Below are 21,716 nucleotides of genomic sequence, written 5' to 3'. Positions count from 1 at the left end.
AGGACATGGGGAAGGGAGACGCAGGCAGAATGTAGACAGAAAGTACAAATGTTGTAGGAAACTTTTGGTGGAATGTAAATACTTTTGGCTTAAAGGAGACCCTCACTGAAAAGCAGAAGCACTGAGCCATCAATAGGCACTCACAAATGAAAGCTAGTAAGTTTTCTTTTGGTTTGTGTGTGCTATCAATAATTCGACCACATCTGCTTATCTGTGAGTGGTCTTCTTTAATCCAAAAGTGTTTACAGAGGGAATAAAAAGTACTGCAGTTGAAAAATAAAATAATAAATAAACAGAAATAATATGCACAAATGTCAAAATAAAATATTTAATAAATATTGCACATAACAGAATGTTCCTACCTATGGAGTTTGGATGGAGAGAGCCTCAACACTAGATTCATATGGCTCTTGTGGTAGCATTTCAGGAATCATATGGCATGCCTGTACACAATACTCATGCTTACACACAGCTTAGAGTTGGGTATTCCTACAAAGAAAAATTGAGGAAACTAATCTTGCCATTGATTAACTGAATAGTTGTTTGTTGATAATCCACTTACAACAATATAACAGCAACTGCATTCTTACATTAGCAGCTACAAGTATGCTTTTACAACATTACATGAAAGCCAAAAACTTAATCATCATATTATATTGTCACGTGTTTCTTCAATATATGGTGTAAAACATGTCTGAGGCAGAAACAGATGATCCATGCAACAGTAAAATCAGTCAGTCTGGAAATCAGCTTATAATCAATGCAAGCTGAACTATACACAAAATTTTCAGTGATTGTCAGACATCTCCCCCATTATAGCTGATTTGCAAATCCCCATATGAATAGGTTACTACTCAGTAAATATAAGAGTGACTGGGCAGCAAACAATCACACAATAAAGCATGACAGACTGACAAATCTTTGGGCAAATCCCTCTTCCCAGACAGACTTACAAGCTCTCTCCACCTCTCAAATATCCCCATTCCCCCCCCCCCCCCTCACACACACACACACACACACACACACACACACACACACACACAATTAGGCATGACAGATTGATTGATAAGTTTTTGGACACAGCCCTCTTCCTGGACAGACATACTTGCTCTCTCTCACTCTCAAATAGCTGCCCCCCCCCCCCCCCCCACACACGACTGAGCTACATTTGGTGCTTTTCTTTAAGAAGAGGGGAGATTACAGATAAGCAACTTGTTGAATTATGGTCACTTGTGATGTAGCTTTAGTGCAAACAAACAATTTTAGGAAAATAAATCAACTGTGATTTAATAAGCATGGCATTTTAACAGAAGAAATAACTAAACTAACGTGAATTTCAAATGAAATATGAAATAGTAGCAAAACATACACATCTCCCAAGTGCCGGGCATTTTCTGCACGCATCACCAAGCTACGAACAAGTCCAGAATGGTCTGCCATTTCTGCTGCCAAACGAAGCCTGGTTTCTTGAAGATCACTTACTTGCTGAAGCAAAACAGCAATTCGTTGTTCTTCTTCAGAAAATTCTGCCTTTACCTGTAACACACACATATGCTAACTAAACAAAATATATAAACATATTTAAAAACAAAGATGATGTGACTTACCATACGAAAGCGCTGGCAGGTCGATAGAAACACAAACAGACACATACATACACACAAAATTCAAGCTTTCGCAACAAACTGTTGCCTCATCAGGAAAGAGGGAAGGAGAGGGAAAGACGAAAGGAAGTGGGTTTTAAGGGAGAGGGTAAGGAGTCATTCCAATCCTGGGAGCAGAAAGACTTACCTTAGGGGGAAAAAAGGATGGGTATGCACTCGCACACACACAAATCCATCCACACATATACAGACACAAGCAGACATATTTAAAGACCAAAGAGGTTTCGTATGGTAAGTCACATCATCTTTGTTTTTAAATATATCTTTCCCGCGTGGAATGTTTCCCTCTATTATAAAAATATATAAACAGATTAACTAGACATTACAAATACTAATCTAATTATTGTTTGACACCTAGCACTACCAGAAAGTAATTTCACAGGGAGACTGCAACACTCTTCGTAATTTTTATCAGTTTCCTTATTTTATTTAAACTTCCACCACATTATCATCAGTTTTCTTGAACAATTACATTTCATCATTTCTTTTAGTAATTTGATTTTCAGAAGATTCTGGACCTTAATGTTTGAAATTGACAATGTGTGTGTGTGTGTGTGTGTGTGTGTGTGTGTGTGTGTGTGTGTGTGTGTGTGTGTGGTGAAAACACCTCCTACCAGCAGCATCATTGGAGAGCAAAAGGTAAGTGAATAACACTATGCCACGGATGTGTTAATGTCAGGTTTTGAAATCAAAGCCATCACTTATGCTTCTGGTAGCTCTTCAGTTGTTCTCATATGGTTGAATGGGTCCTGTGTCATTCCTTCCACAAACTGAAAATCTTTTGCAGTATTGATGGTTGAACCAATGTCTTCAGTCTGGCACTCAGATATGCCAACTTAGAAAAGTGGATTTTTCTGTTTGACAGCTACAAGTTATCAGCATTCTGGAACATGTTCTTAGGAAACTATAAAAAAAAAGTTTAACTTGGATTTGAGTTCATCTAATCCCTTCAAGTGATTTATTATCATCTCGCTTCATTTTTCATGTTAGCGTTACTATTTTCCTTATAATTCACTTCTCTTCAAAATTACTAGTCTTTATTTTAAGTTATTTTCTTGAAACATTATAAGCTGAAAGAAAAGAACTAATCAATTGTGTAGCAACATGTGAGATGCCATAACAGGATTCATGTAACTGTATAAAAATTTAAACCACAATTTACATAAAAAGTAATTCACCTAAAAGATTATGCTGTCGGAGACAAATGTGACGATTAGAAACAATAATTACATATATGGAGGGAGAGGGGGAGGGAGGGGGGGGGGGAGGGGGGGGAGGGGAGGGAGAGAGAGAGAGAGAGAGAGAGAGAGAGAGAGAGAGAGAGAGAGAGAGGAGAGATCTAAAGTGATACTAATAATTGAAGAAATAATGCACATGGTGACAATACTGATGACTGATGGCACAACAATACCTGGAATGATGGAAATTTTATTTGAAGATTGGCTTGAGGAAGGCCTATTTTGTTTCATCTGTGCAGCATCTGTTCTTAAGCTTGGACTGAAACCTGTATTGATCCTATGTACTGTGACACTTCAGGATAAAAATTCATACATTTACATAGTAACATGACAGAAATCCACACAGCTTTAAGTGAAATTTGAGATGAGCTATGGTGAACCATAGCGACTGCTTATTGGCCTAACTTTTTTCATAGTGGCTGTGAGATGAAATAACGATGCAACATCAAGAAGGTCAAAAAACATCAACCTGTAACAGATACTTTTGAAGAAGATCACTGTGTATAAGCAAAGAACTTTCTCATACCACAGGTAATCCACCTAGTTAATATTCCAAATTATGAAAAATGTTTTAACCAAGAGAGAAAATTCTGTCCAAAGGGTTCCTAACTGCTTTACTGCAATAGTTTGAGCTATAACTGAAGTGACAGGTAAACATATCACCAAGGGTTGGTTTAGTATTACACATTGCTGATTTCAGCTTTGGTGGTAAATCAGATACCTTACAGATGCCCAGGGGATTTAAATTACGTACAAATTGGAATCCTAACTATCATAATCCCAAAGAGAAGAGCAAAACAGATGATTCTGGTATCTCTTCAGGAAACACTATCTCCAGATGTCTCCCATCTAAACTGTTTCTTCCAACAGAGAGCAATTTTCTTGTTGCAGATGTTACATTATTTCTTGATATGTGTCAAGTTTACTCTCAATATAATTTTTTCCTGGATTCCACGGAACAATTTTTTCATTCCAACAAACAACTCATCTACAGTAACAAGAACCCCACAGTGAATAGCCACTGAAACATACTGTATTCTTTACATTGTGTTCACTCCAAAATGAATATTCCTGGAATTTAAGCTTTCATTGATATTAACGTGATGAGAAAAAAAGTACTTCCACAGACAAAGATAGAGGAGGAAATCAGCTATAACCTTGTTGAAGAATGTGCATTACATCAACAAGAAGTAATTTTAAATGCTCCAGGATTATGGGGTACAGATTTGAACCCAATTTTACAATCAATTAACAATAATGTAAAATACTAGATAAATGACAAAGTGTAGTCACAATGGAACTTAAAAGTGATGAGGGGACAGATGCGCTCACATGAATTGACAGGTTCACTGTAGAATTGGTGAGTAATCTGTCCACTTAATCATTTTCTATCATTTCAAAATTCTACTATTTATAAGTACTTCTCGAGAAGTGTAAACAACATATGGTAGAGAGATTAAAATATTTTCAGGATTAAAAATGAAGAAATATAGAACCTTTTTCTCAGTCTCACATTTAAAACAGGTTATCTTTTTGTCATACCCATTATTACAGTAGCAATGGTTTTCAAACAAAAACAATAATGGGAGGTCCTTGACCTAACATGGCGCACATTACAATAAGTTTAACAAACAAAACACAATGTTGTGTCTGTATGCCCCTTACTACATTGCAAATCGTCAAAAGTCTTAAATAACTTTTCTGAAATTTACCTGCAATTCATCCAAATTTAAAAAAGCTGCAAGAGATTGTACGATATCACCTGCAACAGCCATGCTGTGTGTTGCAATAACAAACTTATTTTCTGGCTGCATTGATATATTTACTCTCGTGTTGTCTCTTAGTGAAAGAAATGTCACATTCAGTTCAGTGTTTGCTTCAATATCTGACAAAACCAGGAAATTCTGATTAATCCACATTGCAATCTGGATGCATGAAACAAAATAAACATATCTGATTGATTTATGTTACAGAATAAATATGACAACTTTCATGTCATTCATTGGAACAAATATTCCAAACTTAACAAGTACTTACCCTCTGCACTCTTTCATTTAAAGAGAATGACACATAGCTGGAGGGTAAATTACCCGGCTCCTCGCATAAAGCATACATAGCAAAACGTGGTAGCTGCCTTGTAAGCTCAAAAACATGGTAATGCTGGCTTCCACGATAACCCACCAAGGCCTACATACATATAAAGTTGACCAATGATAAAGAATCTTGAAAAATGAAAGTGTATATCCTATTAACTGAACACACAGTGCAAAACTAATACTTTACCTTTATGTGAATGTCTACTGGCACATCCTTTGGAGGATAGAGTGCAACATTCACATTAGATGATATTTCTGATTCTTTTAAGTGGATAACATGTGTCTCACCTTCAAATATGCCCTCAGCGAATACCATTACAACTCTTATTACAGTTTCATTGTTTGTTGCAAGAGCGACTTCAATGTGACCCTAGTAATGAAGCAAAAGATTTAGAATACATTTTCACCCAAGTCTAAAAATAAATAAATACGTACTTAAATTTATGAAAAAAGAAGTGTCAGCATATTGTATAATTTGTCAGACAAAGATGATATTTGATTTGCAAACTAGCTTCTAACACTAATCATACTAGAAATAAACAAGTTTAAATTTTGTAATTTCCATCTCGTTTTACAAATGTGTTATTGTTTAGTCAATTTCCACACAAACACGGTTACAATGCTCTGGTTGACTATAGTGTACCAGCTCTGCAGCTCTACTGGTGTGAGCCACAGCATTTGCCATAGCCAAGCTACAGCGGTGGTACACTGTAGTTGATCTGAGCAACATAGCCAGTATGTATGTGTGTATGTGTGTGTGTGTGTGTGTGTGTGTGTGTGTGTGTGTGGTTGGGGGGGGGGGGGGGGTGGCACTCAAATTAGAATCTTTGCCTTTTGTATGTAATATAGCAACTGTTTATGGCATCAACAGCAAAAAAACAAAGATTTGAGCTACACATGCAAAAAATTTTTATCTGTCAGGCAGTTGCATAACAGTGCAAACTCTGTCACAGAATGAAAGGTTTATACTGAAATGAAATACTAAATCTGTAAAATATGGATGAGTGAGCATGATTAAAAAAATTGTTCGAATCAGTGTGCACTCTTCAAAAAATACACACTATTTTTAGTTAAAATGAAAAGGTCATATTCATTCCACACTACGAGCAGGAGGGGCCTCTAAGCATCACAGGGCAACACCTTGAATTTTCTTAGAGCATTATATCACTGGTGTGGCAGTAAAGATGGAATGTCACTATTAAGTGTTTGGTTTCAACCCATATAGTTCCTCCCATAGACACATCACCTCCACACTGTGCCTTAATAACAAAGTACAAGAATTCAATGAAATTATTCATTATATCACAGTATATTCCACATATCCTACTTAGCTACTCATTGGAAAGCTCAATTGTCTAAGATCTCATGTGCCCCCATTTGACAGCTCTAATGATATGTCCACATGATGCACCTTTCCTTTTTTCCTAGTGCAAATGCATCAGAACAAAAACATATGAACAAAACTTAGTGAATAGAACATACTGTATGCAAGTGCGCTATCATGTCCACACAATGGCTCACAGTCAAAGTAGTCTGCTGTGCATCCCTGTCTTTGCACAGTAATTTGTGCCATGTTTACTGTCATGAAAGGTGACAAAAACTGCTAAGGCAACTAACGGTCACACAATATTTAAATAACAGAAGTACAGTATAAGATATAAAAAGTGACAGTGGTATTTTGTTTGCAAATTTCAGGAGGCAGTTACAACAAGCTTTCAGATTTTCTGCTTGGGAAGCTGAGAACTTGTACCTCTAAACAAGACATTCTTATACGTAATGCAATTTCTGCAGTGATAAGGCCGGCAATAATATTTTGTAAGGCAGCAACTTATATACCAATTTGAGTTATTTATTTCACGTCTCAAATCACAGTATTTCGGTGATTATTCCTGAAACTGAGAAACAGAGTGAAATATAGCAAAGTGGAGTTATTACAATTACTATTATTCTGCTTCTCTTAAATAACTAATTTTTCCCTCTTATCTTTCATCTGAATCTGTTTATATGTACTACTATGTAGGCAGTGCATATGGTACTTAAAATGCCAAAATATTGTACATTCACATAATTTTACTATCCATGTGATAGTGCACAGTCTGCTGATTAAAATGGTACATGTGGTTTTGTTTAAAACCTTGTTAATTAAAAGACATTAGTAATGAAAGCCATTACAGTGGCATGCTACGTAACAATTAGTGTGAGCTAATCAGTAGTTTTGACAGGATCGATATCACTCATTAGAAAGCTCTAATTTCATACTTTCTAGCAATAAAATTAATTTTTCAAGAAACTAATTTACTTCAAAAATAACTGTAATTAAAGTCCGGCTACGTCCACAATTACTTTCATCATTTGGGCACTTCAACTCATTTAATTCCCAGACTTGATGTCATAGTTTTGTTGCCCCAATTTTTCTGAACCAAATAACACTCTTCATTAACCAATTAGGCCAATAATTAAGAATTTAGATAAATAAGCAAAATTTTAAATCTGGAAACTTTACATGGAATTAAGGAATTCACTTCAGAGCCATACAGTGTGCTTTCCTAAACGCCTATCTTTAAGTTAAAGCAAATCATTGTTGGAAACTACATTAGTAAATTTTCACCCTTAAGCTTTACAAACTAATATTTAACATACAAGATTAAAAAGTATCATTACACCAGTCTATATATATTTCACCCCACCAAAAATCCTGTCAGCACCTAATAAGCACACACTCAACATATCTATGAAAGTCCATATCAACATCATTTACTTACTTGGGTTATCTTTGTGAGCTACTATGGTAAAAGTTAGTCTGCCACCACACTACACAATGAAATACATATGGGCCCCAGCTGGCTGTTGTCTGCTATGTAGCACAAGAGATTCCCAACCTGGGAAGCAATGTGCTACAACACATGATGCCATCCAATTTTAACAAATCACGTATGAACTAATACATGTGCATGTTTGCACTGTTGGAATGTGAGTGCACACACAAATTTGAAGAGGAAAACGGTATTGTGTGGACGTACCTTAAGGTTAACTCATTGATTTACAGTAATTTAGGAACACGGCAGAAGGATCCTATCTCAACTACTCAAGTACCCTTTACATCATATTTAATCTAATCACACGACAGCATATACAGTTTGATGGAGCATCCAAGATGGACCCTCTCCTTAACTTACATCAGTATGTGTTCACTGCACCATAATTCAACTCATTTAAGAGGGGCAAAGGATTGACTTAAAAATACAATATCTCTTGCACTATGACTCATGTGCTAAAACACTATAGTAAAAATCCAGATCAAACCGACTTAATGAATGCAAGTTCCCCTTGAGGTGGTGAGGCACTCACAGACTGAGCGGGACTGGAGGGGCTGCCTGGGTCCAGTGACTAGGCATCGAAATCCATGATATCCTCATCAGTTAGACATGCCAGAAAGATATCTGATGGTGCCTGGGTCAGCTTTTGACCCAAAACATCATGACCCTTTCACTGCTCCCTTTCCCTTCAAGGATGAGGGAAAGGTGGCATTGAGAGGCACTGTGCTTTTGGGGTGCATTTTTTAGGCTCACTGCAAAAATGCTGCTGGCCTCTTCTGTCGTAGCTGCCTGGGTCACTACATCTTTATTCACTTTGCTTTGGTATGTACATGTGCTGGTGGTGGATAATGATATGCTGGACATTGTTTGTGTCGAAGCATCGACATTGGGAACAGATTTCTGCACCAAGAAAGCATAAAAAGTGGGGTTTCATCATCTTATATTCCTTTTTGGCTTTTGCATAGGTGATCCACTTGGTCACTTTTATTTCCTGAATTTTGCATTTCTCAGCAAAAACAGGGCAGTCTCTGCTGCAGGCTGGGTGGCTGCCAAAGCAGTTTAATCATATTGCCAGAGATGGGTAGTCAGTTCCAGATTCATGGGCTGCCTTTTCACACTTCCCACAAGTTGCTTCACCTCCACAACTTAGCGTTTTATAGGCAACCCACTGGCATTTGTAGCACTTTACACATTTAGGTATGTATGGCCTAACCCAAAATCAGAGGAACCCTGCCATGACGTGTTCTGGCGACGTTCAAGAACTGAAGGTGGCAGTCTATGTTTTTAAGCAATGTGCAGGATAACCAAATGAAGAGCAAACATGGTCACACCCAAAAAATAATGAAAATACACTCTTTGATTAAACCAAGCTGAACGAAGTCTATCAATTTTGACTTCTTTATATCTCAATATAACTCTACGTACTGGCTCTACCTTGCACTAATACTACTGCAGAAAGAGAGATCTCAATCGCAAATGATTTATGAATTGATGAAGAGAAGATGTTTAGTGCCGAAGCCATTAAGGAAATAGTTGTAACTAAGTTTGATTTTCAGGATACTTCATGTGTTGATTTTTATAAAATTCCATTTGAAAACATGAAGCTCCTGAATGACACACATTCTTCTGAAAAATTTAACAAAAAAAGGTTTCCCAGAAATTACCCACAGCTAAACTTCCAGGACAACTGAGACTGAAAAATAAGTAACCAATGTAAACAATAATAATTTTCTACCCTAGTTAAAGACATCATTATATTATTGTGATATGCTGTGTTTGGATGTGAAACAATAAAACAATGAAAGTCCCACATTTTGATTTTGAAAATTTGGCCATCATTTGTTTGGATGAGTTGGTGTGAGTACTCCCCGGCAGTACACCCATCAGATAAGGATTTGATAAGTTTGAGTCTGAGGGTTCCACCTCAGTTCCACAGAAACCTAGGGGAATAAAGGTCCACTCAGACCTCACACAGCTTCCCACTTGAGACATGATTAAAGAATTTCGTTGCTTCTAGAATCTAGAAGGGACAGTCCAAGTATTGCATTTTCACAAAACACTAGTTAATATAGAACTGTGTTGAGTACTAGTAGAGTTGGCTAATTCTTTGATTTGAGATTTGGATTAGGGTTGTTTTCTTCCTCAGGTTGAGAAATTGTTCCAAGAGTCAGATTTAACCAGAATGTACCTGAAGGCTTTATTTAATCAATTCACAACATGTAGCTACATCCTGTACTAGATATGTATGTCACTAGGTGGCTTATTATGAGTCACAGATGGTCCCAGAATCAGACCTCATATGGGGTGGCACAACATCATTGCAGATAAAATGTTGTGTTTATGGAACATACAGAAGACCCTTTGAAGTCAGAGAGAGAGAGAGAGAGAGAGAGAGAGAGAGAGAGAGAGAGAGAGAGAGAGAGAGAGAGAGAGAGAGAGAGAGAGAGAGAGAGAGAGAGAGGGGGGGGGGGGGGGGGGGGGGGGGGAAGAAGAAGAACAAGCAGCAAGCAAGCTACTTACCGGTTTCTTTTCATTCCCCATATTAATGGAGATTCCAGTCTGCAGCCGAGTCTTGGCCTAATACAAATACAACAATATAACATCAAACACTCACAGTATTTAAGAAACGTATAAAACTGTAAAATAACTAATCATTAAAATTCACACTGAAATATCACAAAAACACTGAGGAAGTCATCAACAGCAACAACTATCAAACAAAGTACGCAACAATTACTGAAATGTAGAGGGACATGTGTCTATGCAAATTTTATATAATGAAAAAAGATGTGGAACTGAAAAATCATCCAGCTTTCTGATTCAATTTGTTTTCCAAAGTTGCATAAAAAATACATTTGGGTCACTTGAGTTCTCTAGTTTGTATTCAGCTCAGTGATTAAGTGGGTAAATGACAGACAACAAATCCAAAGGTCTGGTATCCAATCCTTTGTCTGTCTAAGTATATTTTCATCACTTATCACTCCTTTTATCTCTGGGAAAATGATGATACATGTAAACAACATGTTACACTGTGGTTTAGAGTGCACATTAATTTGTAGATCCCAATGTAACTGACTGAGTATGTCAATTCGGAAGTCAGAAGAAGCCAAGGGCATATCACCTCCAAAAGGACATCACCTAATAAAACACTATGGTGTTCAAACCAACCTACAGATTGAGGACGGCTTTACTTTCTTACTATTAATAATATTTTCTGCATCTTTATTAAAAGCTGTGACTAAAACCCAGATTGCAAGCACCTGGAAATAACAATATCTTCATGAAGATTGTGACAAAACTATTTCACATTGATCTACTTGATTGTGTCCGCCCCCGGTAGCTGAATGGTCAGCGTGACGGATTGTCAATCCTCTGGGCCCGGGTTCGATTCCTGGCTGGGTCGGGGAATTTTCTCTGCCCAGGGACTGGGTGTTGTGCTGTCATCATCATCATCATCATCCTCTCATCCTCATTGACTGCAGGTCACCGAAGTGGCGTCAAATTGAAAGACCGGGACCTGGCAAACGGTCTGCTCAACGGGGGCCCCTAGCCATTCGATTAAATAGAAACTTGAATGTGATCCGTGGTAAGTCACTTACACTGCACCAGATAAAGCGTGAGTAGGATTAAGAATAACCTTATATCAAGCAGCACAACAGCAATCTTATTTGAAACGTACAACTGGTACAGTTTTTAAGATTGATGAATCTATTGGATAAAAATCATCTTAGCACACCTTGAACCAGTGTCTCATATTTACACCTTGATTCCCATCAGGAAATTATCCATCAAACAACCAGGACCTGAAGTGCAAATATCAACTCCTAATCAGTTTTTTTCTGTATTTACTGTGTGGGGCCCCTAAGCGTGTACTGTTTCACACATTGTTCATATTACAAAACTTATAACATCACATTCCCCAGACCTCTATATTTCATTTTCTCTTTTTGACTACATGTCTTACTAAACCTATGTCATATTACAGATGATTTTATCGCGTTTATTTATTTATTGCTCCCTTTTATCCATAGTATCACTGAGTCCTACAGGTACTGGACATGCCAGATACATTGAAATTTTACAGAATGTTTGTGTTACTAATTCCTTAAATTATGTGTAGTAAGGGAAAGGCAACCACTCACATACTGTGGATCGGTGTGCAGTGCAGAAACTCATAACAGAAAACAGCATTCACACTAGCTTTCGAGCACTAGTTCTTTTTCTAGCAATAGTATATACATTCTCACACAGACACCCAAATGCACACTCATGCATCCACAACATGACTAATCACGGCCACGGGAGCATGCGTTGGAGACTGTGTGTGTGTGTGTGTGTGTGTGTGTGTGTGTGTGTGTGTGTGTGTGTGTGTGTGTGTGTGTGTGTGTACTATTGCTAGAAAAAGAGCTAGAGCTTGAAAGCTAGTGTGAATAATGTTTTCTGTTACGTATTTCTGTGCTCCATGCATTGATTTGCTATGAGTAAGTGGTTGCATTTCCCTAATTTCACATATTGCTCCATCCAGAAATTTCCATTATTGTTATAATTCCTTAAATTGCTACACTGTTTAAACTCTATCATAATTCTAAATCTACTATTAGCACTCAGCTTGTACATCTAAATAAACCATATATGAACAGGAAACTGAACCCAAAGCAGTACTTTACAAGTCCATATATTTACTGACTGAGTAGAAGCAGTGGCTCTGTAAATATGAATGTACAGATTTGTTTAAAGAGCTTCATATCCTTGATGTTTTTTTATATTGTCAAGGAATTTCTGATGTGAAATGCCCTTTTGGCACTGTTCAGTATTGGTGTGAGTTGTGTTTTTGTTCAGTCAGATATTATATTTGTGAACATCACAGCTTCTTTGCAGTCCTTTTGCATTTGTAAATTACATGTACATCAAGAAATAGGAGTGCTTCGCTGGTAGCTGTGAGAGGCAGCTAATGTAATGTAATGGATATAAGTACTTTTAGCATAGAGGGTATTATAGAACTTGCACCAACTAATTACAAGTGGAGAAAAGAGAAATTAGCCTTGATATTTTCTTTGAAATTTTGAATGACCTTCTTGTTGACATATTTACTTTCATTATTGCTTCAGTGAGTCAAATCCAGTACTGACCTTGCCAATTATGACAGCAATAAATATGAAAAGTAACTGGATCTTGAAGTGAAAACAGCAGGTGAGAAACCTGAGACTTTTTCAATGTTCAATGCTAAAGGATTGCAATAATTACAGTCTAGACTAAGAGTAGAACTTAGGAACTATCAAGATTATTATGAAGATCTACAATTAGAAACTGCAAGTATGAGGGGTGGGAACTTTAATAGTGGCAACTATTTATTTACAGCTCGTACAAAATAGATATGTGTTTCAAAGTTTTACTAACTTTCAAAGTAATCACCAGCTCATCAGTGCTCATAGCTTGAAATATTCATTGCCCAGATGGTAACATGTTTAAGGTTTAAAGCTATACTGAACATTGTGTATAGCCCATCGCCAGCAATGTGGAAGTCGTAGGATACCCTTAGCAGTGACAGTTGTGTTGACAGTTCGAGCGGCGCGGTCTATTGCCCAACGAATTTGTAGCAGTTCTGAAGTGAATGCTGTGAAGTGTTTCCTTCAGCTTAGAAATCAAGATGATCTCACTAGGGCTTAAGTCAGGGAAGTGCAGTAGGTGGTATAGCACTTACCAGCCCCATCAGTCAAACAAATCAGCAACAGATTGCACTGTATGTGCTTGAGCATTGTCCTGCAAAACAATGGTCAGGTCCTGCAGAAAGTGTCATCACTTCTGTTTCTAAGCTGGTCGTAGGTTGTGTTCCGAAAATGAACAGCATAGAGACAGAAGTAATGACACTTTCTGCAGGACCTGACCATCATTTTGCAGGACAATGCTTAAGCACATACAGCGCAAGCTGTTACTGCTTTGTTTGACTGATGGGCTGCTAAGTGCTATACCACATCTGCTACATTCCCCTGACTTATGCCTTCATGAGTTCAACTTAATTTCTAAACTGAAGGAACCACTTCACAGCATTTGCTTCAGAACTGCTACAAATTCGTTGGGCAACAGACTGCACCGCTCGAACTGTCAACACAACTAGCACTGCTATGAGTATCCTACGTCTTCCACATCGCTGGCAACAGGTTATACACAATGCTGGTGACTACTTTGAAGTCAGTAAAACTTTGAAACACGTATCTATTTTGTACGAGCTGTTAATAAATAGTTGCCACTATTAAAGTTCCAACCCTTGTACATATGTAGCCTTGATGTTAAGAAACTCAAGCAACACTGATATTGCTGTTTGGGAAGTTATGTATAGTTTTAGGATTTGCAAGGACAAATCAGTTGGTGATCTTACCGTAAACGATAAAGGAAGTGCTATCAGATGCCAATATCAGACTTCATACGCTTTTAGTGAGTACCTTTCTTCTGTTGGAAAAACCATCAATGACTTCTTCAACAATATAAAGTATAGATATACGAGCATTCCAGGAAAAGAAGACTTACACTTGGCCCCAACGTCAACGAGATAAAATACATAGTCAGTTCACTAAAAAATTCAAAATTAGTAGTCTATGATAAGTTGTTTATCAGCACATTAAATAAGTGCATAGACAACATGTCTGATGCCATGGTCACAGCAGCAAATAATTTAATTGCATAAGGTAGTTTCCAAGACAATCTAAAAATACCATAAGGGGGAAAAGTGTGGCAGTTTTGCGTGTACACTAATTGTTTAATAACTTACAAATGGAAATTGCAAAAAATGTAATACAACAGAACATAAAAATTAAACTAGCATCTATAAATCAGTAAACAGAATATTATTCCAAGACACTGTTTATCAGTAATTGCACAAGAGATCGAGTTTCAAAATCAGTAAGAGATATGGCATACCCACAATAATTTTTAAAAAGTGTGCCTAGATTATAATGACTCTTGAGCAACTCTCCTCTGCAAGCTGGTACTTTTCCTGAGTATTTTAAAACAGCCAAAGTCATTCAAACATTCAAAAATGGTGTAAAATATAACACGGATAACTATAGGCCCACTATTACTTTGTCCAGTACATCCAGTATAGAGAAAACTATGTGTAAAAACTGATAACCTACTTAGATAATAATAATAGACTTCTCACCATATAGCAGAGATGCTGAGTCGGAGATAGGTACAACAAAAAGACTATCACAGTTAAAATTTTCAGCCATTAAGGCCTTTGTCAACACTAGAAAACCAGTGGTTTCAGTTGCCTGAGACTGCAGTAATGTGTATGAGTTGCATTTGCATGAATGTGTGTGTGTGTAGTGTTGACAGAGGCCTTAATGGCTGAAAGCTTTAATTGTTTAATTGTGAGAGTCTTTTTGTTGTGCCTATCTGCAACTCAGCATCTCCGCTATATGGCGAATAGCACCTTTCCTTCTCATAATACTGTTACATTCCAGCCTGGATTTTCCATTGTTAAATAATATACTTCTGGGTCACAGCATGGCTTCAGAAGTTCAAAGTCAACACAGAGAGCAATATATGAATACCTCAATAGTGCAGTAAATCTAACTGACAATGAACGGTTGACGATGGGACTATTATTAGATTTGTGAAGATTTTGACCTGGTTGATCACAAAAGCCTTTTTTTGTGCAAGGATTGAACATTACGGAATTTGAGATCTGTTTCCAGAATTTGATGTACATGTCACTGGAAGAGTTTATTTTTTAAAGTAATATTGTGTACGTAAACATGAAACAACACTTATATTGTGACATAAACCAGCACAATACTAGATAAGAATCAAAATAGTATGTAAATAACCACAGAAGAGCACTATATGCCAAATTCACTTCACGCTGGGCTGAAGCCAGCCAATGCTCTTCCTCAAAATCCCACTGGCTTTCCTAGTAACACATTTAAAGATCTACTTAAAGTAATTTTAACAGAACATTCATTTCACTATCTAGATGAGTTCTTCACCTTCATGCAAAATAAACAGAAATATTCTACTTTTGTAAGTATTTCAGTTCATAGTATTATGTAACTTGCAAGCAATTTAATTATGATAAAAAGACTTACCCTCTTTCTTAATTTAACAAAAATAACGTGTATTAAAAACATAATCTATATAATTATGATAAAAAGAGTTACACTTTCTTATGTTAACAAAAATAATGTGTATTAAAATGTAAAATTTATTTTTAAACTCAAAACTATATTTTACAAATTCAGTATTCCTATCTACGATATTCAGAATAATATCTTTTTTGATTTCCTGAAATTGTATTACCCCCTTGTTCATGTTCATATTATTATTATTATTATTATTATTATTACAAATACATACCAGAAATAGTGCATTAGATGTTGTTAAAACAGATTTGCATGATTGTCTTCTTTTACTTCCATTTGTGATTTTAAAGTCCATCTTCTGCATCCTCAAAGTGCTGAGAGATACTTAAGAGTTGGCCTTGAATAGTATATCATAATGTAGGTAGACCTAGTTGTAGGCATAGTAAGGATTCATAATTATTTCCATACTGGTGCAAGGTTCAGAGCTCCCAAGACATCTCTACCAAAGGTACCACTAATGTACCCAATATGCTCAATCCATTTTAAATCATCTTGCAGCCATGTGCCTAGGAATTTTGTTTCTGTGCAATTTAACAAAGTTTAATTATTAATTTAAACAGTAAGTTTAAGGGGATCTCTATTTTGATGATAATAGAAAATCAGTATGATAGACTCATTATTGATTTGCTTCGTGACACAAGTTCACAGATTTCCCCACAATTCTTGCTCCTAGAGCTGTTGTATCATCTGCAAATAAGACAGTTTTAGGTGTCTCCACAATTAGACTCAGATCATTATTGCATGGGAGAAACAGGTGAGGATCCCATAACTGAGACCTGGGGTACCCCATCCTTGTTCGTATTCTCACTTGCTAGCATTTCAGTGGGTGCCTCAGACTTTTGATTATTGTACCTTACCAATACCAGTTGCTTTTGAATACTGTTAATCAATTAAGTCTTTAATTAATTTTGAATACATTGTAGGAGTGGACAGTGATCAATGTGTTACAAATACTTACTATCAAAAACAGTTTTGATCACAATTTATTTATTGCGGTGACTGGTTTTGACCACTACTGTGGTCATTTTCAGACCAATGAGTAAGAACCTCCTTCTGGTGGTAAATCACTACATAATTACCATCAGAACGAGGTTCTTACTCATTGGTCTGAAAATGACCACAGTCGTGGTCGAAACCGGTCACCGTGATAAATAAATTGTCATTAAGACTGTTTTTGTCAGTAAAAATTAAGTCTTTCCATATTACTTAGAATCAGCTGATTAATTCTTTACAATGTGTTTGGAAGCATAACAACAAAAATAAAATAACAACAAAAATAAAATAACAACAACAATAATAAAATTTATTCAGCATTGAACAGTCAATACAGCCTGTAGAACAAAAAAGATTTCAGGACATCATATAGGACATTATTCAGTATGTGAGTTAATTATAAGAAAAAGAAATGAACAATTATTAGTCTGTCACAATTTCTCCTCTTTTTCTAAAGCGTTTGGAATAAAAAAAATAGTGAAGGGCTTCATTGACAAAAAATGGTATACTGAGTGTATCTCACCTTGGGTTTAGATACAGCAAATCTATAAAAATTACTGTACATTGTGACGTTAATAAAATGGCAAATATTTTGGAAGCAAAACAGTGTGCTAGAGGTATATTTCTAGATCTGTAAAAGGCTATTGACCCAATGGGATCATAAAATATTACTGATAAAAACTGCAGTATCATATCAGAGGACTGACAAACAAATGGATTGCATCATTCCTAAGCAGTCACTTACAGAAGGCCAGTATGATGTACACAGACAAGGAACTGAATTTAGTAAAAGAGTCAAGAAAGGTGTTCCTCAGGGTTCAGTCCTGAGACTTCTGCACTTCCTCCTGTATATCAATGACTGAGCCTGAGTGTAGATGCTCATGGCACAACAGTACTCGTCAAAGGGGACAACTCAGTGGCAGCACAGGAACCAGTGAACCTGTGAACTTGGTTGCTGAACAACTCAGCAAGTGGGCTATAAATAACAGACTATCAACACTAAAAAGAACGTTTCCATGAACATCCACACCACACAAAACGCAAACCTGTCTCAACCCACTTGTAACATTAAATAACTAGCTAGTAGAAAGTAACACTGAACTGAAATTCCTGGATCTGTGGTTACAAGATAATCTGAAATTGAATAAACATATTGATCAGGTAAACATTGAAATAAGTACTGGTTGGCATGCACAGAGTGCACTACAAGCATGTACTACCCAAAAAAAGTAAAAGGCGAACTTATGATATGGTGATATTCTGGAGTAATTTTCCAGCTCTCCCTCACACTTTCAGAATCGAGAAGAGAGCCGTGAGGATCATTAGCAGTAGCAAAACTAGTGAGTCTTGTAATCTCGTTTGCAGAAAGCTGGGGATCCTAGCACTGCATGGCTTATACTTACTTGAACTGCAAAATTCCTGAAAACCACACAGTGCCAAGAAAATGCTGACCTAACAAAAACAGTAAATTCCACAAATATTACACTATAATAAATTCAAACCTGCACAACTCTGTCAAAAGAGAGCATTCTACATAAGTGTTCTGTTGCTGAATAAGCTCCCTAGAAGTACATATAAAGTCTGTTGAAGACAATAAACAATTTTGTAAAACTGTGATGTTGTTTACTATTTAGTGAAGTCATCAGAAGGTGAAAACCAATTGCAAAATGATTTAGACAAGATATCTGTGTGGTGCAAAAAGTGGCAATTGACTCTAAATAATGAAAAGTGAGAGTTCGTCCACATTACTACTAATAGGAATTCATTAAATTTCAGTTACATGATAAATCATACAAATCTAAAGGCTGTAAGTTCAACTAAATACCTAGTGATTACAGTTATGAACAATTTAAATTTGAATTATCACATAGAAAATGTTGTGAGGAAAGCGAACCAAAGACTTCATTTTACTGGCAGGACACTTAGAAGTTGCAACAGATACACTAAAGAGACTGCCTATCCTACATGTCCATCAGCTTCTGGAGCATTGTTTGCAAAGTATAGGATCCTAACCAAACAGGATTGATGGAGAGCATCAGAAAAGTTCAAAGAAGGGTAATTCATTTTGTATTATCACGAAATAGGTTAGAGAGTGTCACAGATATAATACGCAGTTTGGGGTGGCAATCATTAAAACAAAGACTTTTTTATTGTGCTGGCCCCGGTAGCTGAGTGGTCAGCGTGACGGAATGTCAATCCTAAGGTCCCGGGTTCGATTCCCGGATGGGTCGGAGATTTTCTCCGCTCAGGGACTGGGTGTTGTGTTGTCTTAATCATCATCATTTCATCCCCATTGACGCGCAGGTTGCCCAAGTGGCGTCAAATCGAAAGACCTGCACCAGGCGAACGGTCTACCCGACGGGAGGCCTTAGCCACACGACTATTCATTATTCGCAAAATTTCAATCATCAGTTTTTTCTTCCAAATGTGAAAACATTGTATTGATGCCTACCTATATAGGCAGAAATGATGAGTGGAATAAGAGATTTCAGTGCTTGTATGGAGAATGTAGGTGTTTGTTTTTCCAGTGCACTGTTCAGGAGTAGAACAGTAGAGGAATCATCTGAAAGTGGTTTGATGAACTGTCTGCCAGGCATTTGAGTGCGAACTGCAGAGCATATGCATATATGTAGATGTAAAAGTCTGATTTGCTGTATCACTGCATGTCTCTATAAAAGAATAACTAGAATAGAAAATGCTCTTGTTATGATTAAGTGCAGTGGATGCACTAATGAGTGAAGCAAACCTCATACAAACCTGTTGCACTTGATTGTAAACTGTAATATACCCATTGTAAATTTTAACATTTTGTCCAGCATCTGTAGCACACACTGTTAATACAGATCATATGTATCAAATAAAGAAATCTGTAAACAAATGAATTGCAGTTTATTTTTGTATTTTAATTTGGCGGTAGGAAAGGCTGTTAAATTTTTAGGAAGGGCATTGTCTAGCTTCAGCCCAGCATGACATGCTTTTTTTCATATAATGCTGATCTATAGCTATTTACTTGGTGTTTCTTTCCAGTAGTATTTTGGTGAAGGTCACAGGTTAAATTTGGTTTCATTGTTTTCACAAGCAATATTAGTTTTATAATGTATACACTTATAATGGTAAACATGCCTAATTTTGAAAAAGTTTATGACGTGATTCTCTCGGTTTCATACTACAAATAATTTTGGTAGCTATTTTCTGCAATGTGTGTGGTGTATTTGTTTTTATTGTTTCGCCCATACTTCTACTCCATAGTTCAAGTTGCTTTAGAACAATAAATGATATGTAATTTTTAGCACATATATATCTTCTGACTTTGCTATGTTTTTAGATAGCTTATAGCATAATGAATTAGTTTGCATTGCATTTAAAGATTATCCCAGACTGTAATCCCAAAGAATCTTATCCAGTTTTTTCTTTTTTACAGTATCATTTCCTATGAATTATTTGATACCAAACACTATTTTTTTGGTGTAAATTCCATAATTTCACTCATTGTAACATTAACATTTAGGTGGCTTTAACAGAAACACTAGACAATTTCATTCATAACATTCTTATGCTGTACTACTAGATTGCCACAGACATTGTATTCTTACACAATGGATGTATCATCTACATACAGTATATTTTTTAGAGCTAGAAGAACAGTACTTTATATTATTATTGTCAATGATGAAGAGGGAACCCAAAATAGAAACTTGAGTCACTCTGTATTTGACATTGGTAAATTTTTTATTTGAATGACCCACTGTTCATTTTAAGCGGCATACATTTTTTTCTTGTTGCTCATATACAATTATACCAATTCATAGCCAGTTCCATTAACACTAAAGTCCCATATCTTGTCTGGTAATATACTGATATTATCATAATTTTTTTTATCGAGGAACACTTCAGTAACAAATTGCTTATTCCATATTGCATTATTATTTCATCTATTAAGTGACCTGCATCTGCTGAAGTTGACTTATTTTTTTATAAAGCCATACTGACTTTCAAATATTAGATTGTGTTGACTCAAGAATGTCATTAGTCTAGTGTAAATAACTTTCTCAATCACTTTAGAAGATGTAGGTAAGATTGAGATGAGGTCATAGTGTCACATTTATCACATTTCTTGTAAATTGTGGCAACTTATGCTATTTTTTGACTGTCTTGGAAACTACCCTATGCAATTAAATTATTTGCTGCTGTGACCATGGCATCAGACATGTTGTCTATGCACCTATTTAATGTGCTGATAAACAGTTTATCATAGACTACTAATTTTGAATTTTTTAGTGAACTGACTATGTATTTTATCTCGTTGACATTGGGGCCTAGTGTAAGTCTTCTTTTCCTGGAATGCTCGTATATCTATACTTTATATTGTTGAAGAAGTCATTGATGGTTTTTCCAACAGAAGAAAGGTACTCACTAAAAGCGTATGAAGTCTGATATTGGCATCTGATAGCACTTCCTTTATCGTTTACGGTAAGATCACCAACTGATTTGTCCTTGCAAATCCTAAAACTATACATAACTTCCCAAACAGCAATATCAGTGTTGCTTGAGTTTCTTAACATCAAGGCTACATATGTACAAGGGTTGGAACTTTAATAGTGGCAACTATTTATTAACAGCTCGTACAAAATAGATACGTGTTTCAAAGTTTTACTGACTTCAAAGTAGTCACCAGCATTGTGTATAACCTGTTGCCAGCGATGTGGAAGACGTAGGATACTCATAGCAGTGCCAGTTGTGTTGACAGTTCGAGCGGTGCAGTCTGTTGCCC

At 36.4% G+C, this 21,716-nt stretch overlaps 1 protein-coding gene across 7 annotated transcripts in view; it reads right to left on the bottom strand.

Moving 5' to 3' along the window:
• LOC124555569 (Bardet-Biedl syndrome 2 protein homolog) overlaps window positions 1-21,716 on the bottom strand; it is a 180,522-nt gene that overhangs the window by 46,074 nt on the left and 112,732 nt on the right. For all 7 annotated transcript variants that reach the window (XR_006968563.1, XR_006968564.1, XM_047129529.1 and 4 more), the window contains 5 exons: window positions 10,335-10,391; window positions 5,186-5,368; window positions 4,940-5,089; window positions 4,615-4,827; window positions 1,370-1,536 (listed from right to left, as the gene is read on the bottom strand). Coding sequence is in view for 5 of the 7 variants with exons in the window: in XM_047129529.1 (XP_046985485.1) it covers window positions 1,370-1,536; window positions 4,615-4,827; window positions 4,940-5,089; window positions 5,186-5,368; window positions 10,335-10,391 (770 nt within the window). In the remaining 2 variants the exon portion in view is untranslated. The remainder of the gene's footprint in view (window positions 1-1,369; window positions 1,537-4,614; window positions 4,828-4,939; window positions 5,090-5,185; window positions 5,369-10,334; window positions 10,392-21,716) is intronic.

The sequence above is a fragment of the Schistocerca americana genome, chromosome X, assembly GCF_021461395.2.
Source record: "Schistocerca americana isolate TAMUIC-IGC-003095 chromosome X, iqSchAmer2.1, whole genome shotgun sequence".
NCBI classification, from domain to species: Eukaryota; Metazoa; Arthropoda; class Insecta; order Orthoptera; family Acrididae; genus Schistocerca; species Schistocerca americana.
The sequence above is the reverse complement of the archived record's forward strand: the minus strand, read 5'-3'. Positions and strand labels throughout refer to the sequence as shown.